The sequence below is a fragment of the Nanorana parkeri genome, unplaced genomic scaffold, assembly GCF_000935625.1.
Source record: "Nanorana parkeri isolate BGI_ZX_2015 unplaced genomic scaffold, ASM93562v1 scaffold237, whole genome shotgun sequence".
NCBI classification, from domain to species: domain Eukaryota; kingdom Metazoa; phylum Chordata; class Amphibia; order Anura; family Dicroglossidae; genus Nanorana; species Nanorana parkeri.
The window spans coordinates 692706-704148 of NW_017306505.1; the positions used below are offsets into that span (position 1 = coordinate 692706).

General features: G+C 47.1%; 1 protein-coding gene across 1 annotated transcript; it reads left to right on the forward strand.

Annotated features, from left to right (window-relative positions):
• The first annotated feature begins 6 nt into the window (after positions 1–6).
• Positions 7–10327, forward strand: LOC108787008 (purine nucleoside phosphorylase-like). Its single transcript, XM_018556439.1, has 6 exons — positions 7–119; positions 2047–2210; positions 2639–2742; positions 3693–3868; positions 5888–6078; positions 10016–10327. The coding sequence occupies exons 1-6, from the start codon at positions 79–81 to the stop codon at positions 10240–10242; spliced, it is 903 nt and encodes a 300-aa protein (XP_018411941.1). The 5' UTR covers positions 7–78; the 3' UTR covers positions 10243–10327.
• The last annotated feature ends 1116 nt before the right edge of the window (positions 10328–11443 follow it).

Sequence of the window (11443 nt, forward strand, 5' to 3'; positions counted from 1 at the left end):
TCATTAACTGCAGCCTCAGGCAATACAAGGCATCCTTATATATCTGGTCCACGGTCACATTCGAGCAGCAGCTGCTAGATGGGAGACAGGAAAAACATGCAGAGCAAAGAAGATCTCAGGTGAGTGAATACCGAGGCTTACTAGCAAGCAGGGGTAGAATGGGAGTTACAGTCCCTCGGCCGGTCCTCTGATGGTTCAGATTTGGCTGGATGCGGGATAGGTGGATCACACACTGTTTTCTTCTATCTCTCTGTGAAACTGGCAGCAAAGTCTCTGCACTTGAGGTCCTTATTGACATTTACTGTCCAATGTTTGATTTATTGCACTTTGTGGGGATTACGACAGGAGGAGGAGTAAAGCGTCCCTTCATTGGGAAATCTTACGGTTTCCATGCCAGCAGTTTCAAAAGCAAAGGTGACAATTCTAACGAGGTGGCCCGAGTGTTGGGTACCGGTGGCGCAGATTGCCAATATTATCGGGCCACTGTACATGTGTTTGTCCCACATATTTGTAGCCTGTAGATGGTTGTTTTCTATCCAGTAATATAGAGCAATGGACAATTATGAGTACAGGAACCCTGCCTACTGACTGATCATATAGCTTTACTCATAAGTCTGAAGGTTGCCATTGGTTACTGCACTTGCTTAGCTCTTGAACCTGATATATAATGTCAGTAATGTGTCATTGTAACACTTTTAGGTATTTATTAACTCTGCAGGGATCACAGTACTCCCCCTGACCATGCCTTCAATTCAGGGACACCTCATTAAAATAAAACCTTCGCTTTTAGATGAGATGTAGAAAGAAGGGAGCCATCTTGGTTCGGGTATCATCCAGGCTTACCAAACCCTAAGATGCCAGGTCGGAGATGACACCATCATAGTCATGACTGAGGATCTCTCTCTCATCTATTCTCTCTCTCTCTCTCTAACTCTCTCTCATCTATTCTCTCTAACTCTCTCTCATCTATTCTCTCTCTCTCTCTAATCTATTCTCTCTCTAACTCTCTCTCTAACTCTCTCTCATCTATTCTCTCTCTCTCTCTATCTCTCTCTAACTCTCATCTATTTTTTCTCTCTATCTCTAACTCTCTATCTCTCTCATCTATTCTCTCTCTAACTCTCTCTCTCATCTATTTTTTCTCTCTATCTCTAACTCTCTCTCATCTATTCTCTCTCTCATCTATTTTTTCTCTCTATCTATCTCTAACTCTCTCTCATCTATTCTCTAACTCTCTCATCTATTTTTTCTCTCTCTATCTTTAACTCTCTCTCTCTCTCTCATCTATTCTCTCTCTCTCTCTCTCTCTCTCTCATCTATTCTCTCTCTCTCTCTCTCTCATCTATTCTCTCTCTCTCTCTCTCTCATCTATTCTCTCTCTAACTCTCTCTCTCATCTATTTTTTCTCTCTATCTATCTTTAACTCTCTCTCTCTCTCTCTCTCTCTCTCTCTCTCTCTCTCTCTCCTGGAGCTCAAGGGGCGCCTTTTTATTAATAGAGTTACTGAGAGGTCTACTAACAATAAACCAAAAGTATTCTGTGAAATGGAGGAAGAGCTGATGCACGTCATCCTATTCTTCTGATGAATGAAGCTCTGATCTGCTGGTGAGAAATACACAAACACTTTTCTATGAATTCTTAGAATGTATATTTTTTGATTCGTTTTAGATAGAGTAAGGGAGGGTTATATCCACTGTCAGCTTCTTGTTGGAGATTTCCCTTCACTTCCTGTCTGATAGCCAAAAAGGGAAGTGACTGTAAGGGAAATCCCTGGTGGTCAATAGGGTCACCAGAACTAGTGTCCCCATAGCAAGATTCCCATTCTGGTGACAACCTTTCTTTCACTTTCAATGATAACGACGGTCACTCGGACCAATAGGTGGGTGAATTTCCCAAACAGGGTCACAGCCAGCAATGAAAACCTGACGGGAGTCTAATCCCTCTCCACTCCATCCATAACTGGAAAAAAGAAAAAGCTTTGGCTTCAGGTGCACTTTAAGGTTCTGCTTTGCCTCATTCTTGGAAACCCTCCTATTCCTTCTGTAGGTATGATGACTGTGAAGAGACAGCTCGTTGGCTCTTGGACCGCATCCAGTCTCCTCCCGTGATTGCCATCATCTGCGGGTCTGGTCTGGGGCTTCTCGCTGATACCCTGACAGATGCCAAGACCTTCGACTACAGCCAAATCCCACATTTCCCTACCAGCACAGGTACGTGGCTGCTTCTGCAAAACCACCACTTACCAGATGGGCCATGCACACAAAAATGGCGGCCTCCACAAACGGTCCACAGACAATGGCTGCATTCTCCAATTGTCCACACAAAAATGGCGGACTCCACAAACTGTCCACGCACAATGGCTGCTTTCTTCAAATGTCCACACAAAAATGGCGGCCTCGACACTGTCCATACACAATGGCTGCTTTCTTAAAGGAAAATAAATGGTGGCTACAAAAATTCACACACACAATAGCCGGCCTCCAGGGATTCACATAAAATGGTCATCTCCATTCATTCTCCACAAATCCTCCTCACAGAATGGGCTCCAAATCTTCAGCTGGCTCGTTCACTATCCATTGTATACCGAGATCACTCCATATTCTGGCATGTTCATGTGTCTTTGTACTTGTCATTCCAGTGGTTGGGCATTCGGGGCAGCTGGTGTTTGGGAATCTTCAAGGCAAGTCATGCGTTGTTATGAAAGGTCGCTTTCACGTCTATGAGGGATATCCGCTATGGAAGGTAAGATTTGGGGGATAGAGGCATAGTGCCACTTCTCTTGTCCTGTATGCCGGGTGTCATTCTCAGTATCTGTTCTTATTCTGTATGTATGGACTCTGCACAGTACCACTTCTCTTGTCCTGTATGCCGGGAGTCATTGTCGGTATTTGTTCTTATTCTGTATGTATGGACTCTGCACAGTACCACTTCTCTTGTCCTGTATGCCGGGTGCCATTCTCAGTATCTGTTCTTATTCTGTATGTATGGACTCTGCACAGTACCACTTCTCTTGTCCTGTATGCCGGGAGTCATTGTCGGTATTTGTTCTTATTCTGTATGTATGGACTCTGCACAGTACCACTTCTCTTGTCCTGTATGCCGGGTGTCATTCTCAGTATCTGTTCTTATTCTGTATGTGTGGACTCTGCACAGTACCACTTCTCTTGTCCTGTATGCCGGGAGTCATTGTCGGTATTTGTTCTTATTCTGTATGTATGGACTCTGCACAGTACCACTTCTCTTGTCCTGTATGCCGGGTGTCATTCTCAGTATCTGTTCTTATTCTGTATGTATGGACTCTGCACAGTACCACTTCTCTTGTCCTGTATGCCGGGTGTCATTCTCAGTATCTGTTCATATTCTGTATGTATGGACTCTGCACAGTACCACTTCTCTTGTCCTGTATGCCGGGTGTCATTCTCAGTATCTCTTCGTATTCTATATACATGAAGATACATGTGGCATTGCACAGTGTCATCTCCCTCATGCAGTATGATGTTATTCCAGGTGTTATGAAGGGTCTGTCCTGTGCAGTGACTTGTCTCTGGTCCTGCACGGTGTATGGGATTCATGGCTCACTCCAGTGAATGAACTCCAGGCTCACTCTTATCTGTGTTTTCTATAGGACATACAGCCTTACACAGCAAACCTTTACCCCATCGCTCTCTGCCTTTCTAAAAATGTCTTTCCAGGTCACTCTCCCCATCCGAGTATTTAAGCTCCTGGGGGTCAAGGTCCTGATGGTGACAAATGCTGCGGGGTCACTATGTGAGACGTACAGCCCCGGGGACTTCATGATCATCCGAGATCACATAAACATGCCGGGATTGGCTGCCTTAAACCCCTTGAGAGGGCCAAACGACGAGAGGTGAGAGGGGAGGAATACTCTGCAGAAAGGGGCTGTATTGATCATGTTCCATTAAACAAGCAGTGGTGATAACCATGCATGCATACGGTGTAATAGTCTGTAGTTGCTGTCCTACAAAAATAGAAAAAAAGTACCCTTGGCGTGTGGCTACCCCTGCACTGCAAGGGTTAAGTGTTCGTTTTGTCTATGGGGGGTCAAATAAAGTAGATATACTTACCTGATCCTTGCTATTACCGGGCTGCTAGGCTGGTCCCTGCAGTTTCTTCTCTCCTGGGCTCTGGCCGTCTAAGGACAGCTGACATCATGAAGTCTTATGCTGGTCCATTGACTTGCACTAGACATGGGGAAGCCGAGGGACATTCCACAGCCGGAGTTGAGGGAGAGAGAGGTGACCGCTGACTACCTAAGGAGGGAAAAACTGCAATATTTGAGCCCCCTGGACAAAACGAGCATTTAACTCTTGCAGTGCGGGGGTAACGATCTAGCAGCCAGGTAGCATCAAGGATCAGGTGAGCAAATCTGCTTTATCTGATTTCCCCTAGACAAAAGGAGCTCATAACCCTTGTAGTGGGGGGTTAGCCCCACTTCAAGGGTAAGTTTTTAATATTCCAAGGTTTCTTCTTGACTTGCTTCTATTTGGTCAGTTAAATACGCTACTAAAATCGTTTCGTTATATCGGTTCTGGAGATGCACCGATAACAGTTTTTCAGTATTGAGTGCGAGTACAGATATTATTTTTTTCGGTACGTGCCGATACCGAGTCTCAGTGCCGTGTGCCCCGAACATCAGGAAGTCGGGCAGCGGATCATGATCCGTCACCTGGCTTCCAGATTGCCTGATTTCACTTGAGGCTACCTGACCAATCAGGAAGCCGGGCGGCGAGTCACAAGGTGCCTGCCTGCTTCCTGATTGGTCATGAAGCCAGACTGCCAAGCAACAAGTGAAGCCAGCTTCCTAATCAATTAGGAAACCGGACGACACATCATGACCTGCCTCCCTGCTTCCTGATCAGCTAGGAAGCCGGCTTCCCTTGTTGCTAGGCAGCATGGCTACCAGACCACCCGAACAAACAAGAAGCCGCTAGGCGGGTTATTACATGCCGCCCGGCTTCCATGACCAATCAGGAAGCTGGGACGCGAGTCATGACGTGCTGCACGGCTTCCTGATTGGTTAGGAAGCCAGGCTGCCTACCAAAAAGGAAGCTGGCTTCCTATCCAATCAGGAAGCCGGGCGGCATGTCAAGACCAGCCTCCTGGCTTCCTGATTGACTAGGAAGCCGGCTTTACTTGTTCCTAGACCGCCTGGCTACCAGACCACCCGACCAATCAAGAAGCCGCTAGGCGGGTCATTACATGCCGCCCGGCTTCCTGATAGGTCAGGAAGCCAGGCTGCCTAGCAACAAGTGAAGCCAGCTTCCAGGCCGATCAGGAAGCTGGGAGGCGGGCCATAACCCACCGCCCGGCTTCCTGATTGGAAAGGAAGGTGGCTCCATGCTCCCTCGGCACTGCTGGTCAGAGGGAGATCTCCCTCCCTCTGACCGGAAGTTCCGGTATTGGAAGTCAGTATTGGAGCATTTGGGCGAGTGACTTACTGGCAGAATGAAAAAAAGAAAAACTGCGACATCTAAGGACTGGCGAGCTGTAGTACATTATATTTTTGTTCTTAGGTTTAGATATGTGTTAAAGTGGAACTCTGGGTACACAAATTTATTCTGGATAGAGTGATGATGAAGGATAACTCAATCTGTCATGCTGGAATGATTCTTCCGTGCTCTCTGTCATGGCACCAACACTGGCCATTGCCATCTTTCCCCCCCATTTGTAGGATTTTGTTATGGCAGGGGCACCTTACGGTACATTTAGAGGACTTCTGATGTCAAAAGTCAGATTTCTTATTGAATGGCCTGGATGTTCTACATTTAATAATATAAAGGGAATTCGTTTTTTTATGTTATCATCGCACTGATCTGCGATATGGCCACTCTATAAAGATATAAAATCCTTTGTTATGACGTTGCAGGTTTGGTCCTCGCTTTCCCTCCCTCTGGGATACATACGATCAGGACCTACGCACCACGGCCTTGGCTATTGCTCGCCGGCTCGGCCATGGAAAGATTACCCATGAAGGGGTGTACTGCATGGTAGGAGGGCCAAACTTCGAGTCGGTGGCAGAAGCCAGGTTCTTGCAGCGGCTGGGCGCTGATGCTGTGGGTGAGTTTTTATTACAACTATTTATATTGTCTTATTGTGAAGGAACACTGGTATTAAAAGACTTTAGACTTGCACTTCTGTGTGCTGGCGCTCTCGTAGGACTTCTTACACGTGGATTCCAAAGTTTGGGTCCATCAGTGAGGAGCAAGCCGACTGCGCAGGAGCAACCTCACTGGAGCCATTGTGCCCTAGGTGAATTTGATTCACTTTCTTCTGCCATTACCCCTTGATGAGTCTAATCAGACATACATATTCCAGTTCATCTCTGCTGAGGCAGCCATGTTAGTAGAGGCAGGGCTTTGCTTTCTCACATCTGGGTTGTTCCCCTGATGACTGGTAATCTGATGGCTGGTGGGGAATATTGAAGAAGCAGCAGGAGAGGTGGAGGAAGCACGGATCCAAAGAATGGATAAAGCAGAAGCAGGGAGATCCTTGCACTACTGCTCCTCTGCTACAGCTTCCTCTCCAGCAAGGAGGATAATAAGCAGCACAGTGACATTATCAGATCTCAATCCAAGACTCCTGGCACTAGCAATCAGAGACAACAGTGCCTTAGATCAGACCTTCTTAAACTGTGGGTCGCGCAAGTGAATGGGGCGTTCGCGACAGGGCCGCCATCAGAGGGCTACAGTCAGTGACTGTTTGAGGGGCCAGGAAGGCCCGGGCTCCATGCAAGCATTTTTTGTTATACATTAAAGGAGAACTATGGGGTCAGTGTTTTTCCCCATAGTTCTCCTTAGGGTTCTCCCGTTACCCTAAGCTCGGTATACCGCGAGCTACAGCTCGCGGTATACTGAGACGCCGCACCTGGAGCGGATCCCGACTTAGATGACGGGATCCGCCCAGCTGCGTGAGTGACAGCTGGCTCTGCCTATCTAGAGGCAGAGCCAGCTGTACTCGCCCCCTCCCACGTCCGTTCCGCCAGTCAGCGCTGGCAGATCGGAGCAGGGAGGGGGGAATCCAGCCCCTCCCCCTGTCACGGCAGAGAGCCGTGACAGGATCGAGAGGTGAGGGAACCCGGTATGTGTTCTCTCACCTCCCGATCTACTGAGCCGACCTGTGACAGTCTCATTGTCACAGGTCGGCTTAGAACTATGAGGTGAGTGGAAATCACTCACCTCATAGTTCTCCTTTAATACGTGAAGTGTATTTGTAAAGGCCCTGGACCTCCCTGCGCACTTTGTATCTACCTTCCTGAGTATGTGTAGGGGGCGGTGCTTTCTTTTATGCGGCAGAAGCATGAAGTCAGGAGCGGAGCACATGGAGCTGCTAGAGGGGAAAGGTAAGTTTATTCCAGCAGACATCTCGGGAGGGGGTGTTTGTGATTACAGAGACAAAGAGCGAAGGGGGAGGGGAGAGACACACAGACCGACGCTGCGTGGGTATGGAAGTGCGTTCTGGCCCGATTGTGGTCAGCTCAATTTGTTGAGGGTCGGGAGGGGGCGTGGCGGTGCAGTGAAGGGCACCGCAGCCACGCCCTCCGGCCACACGGGAACGCAAAGCACATCAATGCCTGGGGTCACATAAAAATTTCCCTTTTTTATGTTTAGTAATGACAATCTACAATCAGATAATTGCCGGCTTTTTATTTTTTTGCATACCTTTTTTTCCCCCCTCCCCATTCTTCTCACAGTGGCCATTTTAACTAAGGGCAGATTACTAGATCTCCCTTTATTTCCTGGAACTCTGGCACATGTGACTAGGACATGTGACCATGCACATCATCTCAGGAGGGGAAAATGTCTTTCCCTGAGATCTCGTGAGATTACAGATTAGATTTTCCAGCAATGCACTGGTGATGTAACCTTCCCAGGATGCAACGCTTGGGCACGATTATATCATCAGTGCCCAAGTGGACCAGGAAGTAGAAAAAAATAAATTGTAAGTAAAATAAAAATATATTTGTTTAGCTAATTAATGTTAGGTGGTTTCATATCAGCATGCAGAGCTGTATGCTGATATTATTTTTAGTCAAAGGGGGTGTTCTATCGAAAGCTTCAGCTCATCGAAATCTCCAACTATCTTACTTCCGGTGCTCAGAAAGACTAGAGCTCTGTACAGTTGCGGTGCGCGCATAGCGTTTTCAGTATACTCTTCGAGTTTGCCACCTGCTGTTAAAATGCAGCTGTACAGAGCTCCGTTAGTCTTTGTGTTTTGCAGTCTAACGCGTCTGGTCGAAATCTCCAACTTGCAAGTTCCCGGCAGTTAGGTAGTTGGAGATTTCGACGAGTTGGAGCTTGCAATAGAGCAGGGGGTAAAAGGCCCTGTACAATCAACCTTTGTACATGTTCCATATAACTTAGCAAGTCTTAAAGTTCAAATATTTGAGAGTTCAAGTCTACGAAGGTACAGTAAATGCTACTGCAGCAAAGTCTTAGTATGAGCCTGTAAAAATTGTGTTCAGCATGCTGCAGACGTTTTAAAACTGGATGTGCATGTCCTGTAGACTGCATAATAGCCGTGCTTAGAACTGCCCCCCTTCCCGAATTAATGCAAGTGCATTAGCATCCTATGAACATGCTACTGCATTTAACTGTCAGATGTGGAAACACGGTTGAGTTGCAGCCTGCAGTAAAAATAATTTGCATACTGGGGATTAGGGACTCCACTTTTTGGGATACTATGAGACAAATTTTAGAGTCCCCTATCACATTCAGAGTACATAGAGCTCAATAACTAGACAGCATACTGTAGAAACAGAAACCGTGTAGCCATCTTCAGTGCATCATAAACAGGTACCCTCAGGAACGCTGAAACAATCCAGTCCCCGCAGCTTAAACTGCCCTGAAAAGGTTCCTATGAACACAAGAGGGCCCTCAGATGCATAGGCATGGCCCATCTGCTATCAGGCACCTGTGATTACTAGCATGCCTCTCAGCCGACCATTCCTGTTTAGCCTATGTAAGGGGCGAGGAAGACTTAATGCAGATACTTCTGACACGGACTTATTTCAGGGGAAACCTTAAAGTGGAACTAGACCCACCGATTTACATTCAAGGCATGCCAACTGTCAAGGTTGCCTTGTCTTCTTATTTCGGCTCTCAACCAAACTTTCAAGTCCTCAAGTGGCTGGTGTCAGAGCTGATCATGTGCCTCACCATGGCAACTGCAATCCAAAAAGAGGCTAAGATGGCGCCTTCCTTGGCTGTGAAGGAGAAGAGGTTGTAGTTCCACTTTAAAGGTGGGACAAGGTTTTCCAGTCTGTCCAATCACAGAACCCGCAGACTGTTGTATCGGTGTGATTGGCAAGTGCGTTATGATGTCTATAGACGCCTGTTGTGACACATCTATTTTAATCTTGTTAAAACCAACCCTTTTCAAGGTTGTACCTGATAAACATTCTGCAGCTGTAAAGGACAATGACCCCTAAATATTTTGAAAGAAAAACATGTACCACAGGAAGCTCAAGGCTAAGAATTAAAGGGACTGTATTCCCGGGGAAAAAGGACAGGGCTGAGTTATTATAAAGTGAATGTCAAAGCAAATAATACAAAAAAACAGATGTAGTACAACTCTGCAAATACCTACACATGTCCCCATGTTGTATCACTTAAAAGAACCGGGAAGTAAAGAACAATACCTTCTGATGCACCAAAAATGCATTGAGCTCATTTATTGTTGCGGACTGAAACACTCAGCTCATGATCTTCAGAGCAGGCATCGCCTCATATTATAGATGACCCTCGCTGTGCCCAGGGATTCCTAAAACCTGGATGACCACAGCGTCCTGGTTGGCTCCTGGTCCACCTCCCGCTGCCCTCCTCATTGTCCAGTGAAGCTGCTTTACACATTAGGTGGCCAATCTAAAGACACAGTGAAGCTCATCTAGGGTACCTGCCCTAAGGATAGTGAGTCCATTTGGTCCCCCACATAGATCCCCTTTAGGTGAATGACTTGCAGTCATGAGCAATTAAGTAAAATTACCTTCTGTTTGCAGGTATGAGCACAGCCCCCGAGGCGGTGGTTGCAAAGCATTGTGGGATGCGGGTGTTTGGCCTCTCCCTGATCACGAACCGCGTGGCCCAGGCGTACGAGATGGTGGAAACGGTGGATCACACAAGCGTGCTGGAAGTGGGAAAGCAAAGATCAAAAGTCCTGCAACAGCTAATTACTGAGCTGGTCAAAACTATCAGCTTCAAAGAAGACAAACAGGATCCAGCATAAGGCGATGTACTGTACGAGAGCTGGCTACTCTGCCCCTTCTGTGCCAGCTAAATTATTTTGGGGTAATGGTAGACCTGTGTTTCCCAAATTTGATCTGGTCATGTATCACCAACAAAACTGTCTTTGCTTAAAATATAAGGGTAAGAAGCCCTGTCAGGTGTTTCTGTCTGTCTCCCCATGTGGAGACTTCCCATCACTTCCTTTCCTAGAGACAGGTTGAGCCTAGGCATCAGGCCTGCTAAAATGACAGTAAGCATTTCTATGAACCACCCAGACCAGTGGTACCCAAACTGGAGCCCAATGCTTGCAATTATCTGACCCTTGGGGCACTCTTCCTCCCAATGACACCAATGAAGGAGCACTCTTCCTCCCACTGACACCAATGATGGGGCACTTTTCCTCCCAATGACACCAATGATGGGGCACTACTCCTCCCACTGACACCAATGATGGGGCACTATTCCTTCCACTGACACCAATGATGGGGCAATATTCCTCCCACTGACACCAATGATGGGGCACTATCCCTCCCACTGACACCAATGATGGGGCACTATTCCTACCACTGACACCAATGATGGGGCACTATGCCTCCCACTGACACCAATGATGGGGCACTATTCCTTCCACTGACACCAATGATGGGGCATTATTCCTTCCACTGACACCAATGATGGGGCACTATTCCTCTCACTGACACCAATGATAGGGAACTATTCCTCTCACTGACACCAATGATGGGGCACTATTCCTCCCACTGACACCAATGATGGGGCACTATTCCTCCCACTGATGCCAATGATGGGGCACTATGCCTCCCACTGACACCAATGATGGGGCACTATTCCTTCCACTGACACCAATGATGGGGCACTATTCTTCCCACAGACACTAGGTCATTATTCACTGACCAACAATCCTAAGGCATTGTTTATTTCCACTTGTGTGCTGGGGCGTTTACTATTCCCACTGGCCAAAATTGGGTCCCCTAAAATCCTAAAGACAGCAAACTGGCCCATTGTTTAGTATGAAGACCCATGTGCTAGATCCTTTTTGTCCACTATGTCGCCCCTTTGCTACTTTACAAATACAACTCTGGGGCCCCAAGAAACCATCACCTAAACATTATGTTTTGCCATGGCAAAAGTATGGGGTAGGCTGCTCTCAAGCCCTGAATGGGGTCACCCTCTGCACACCAACA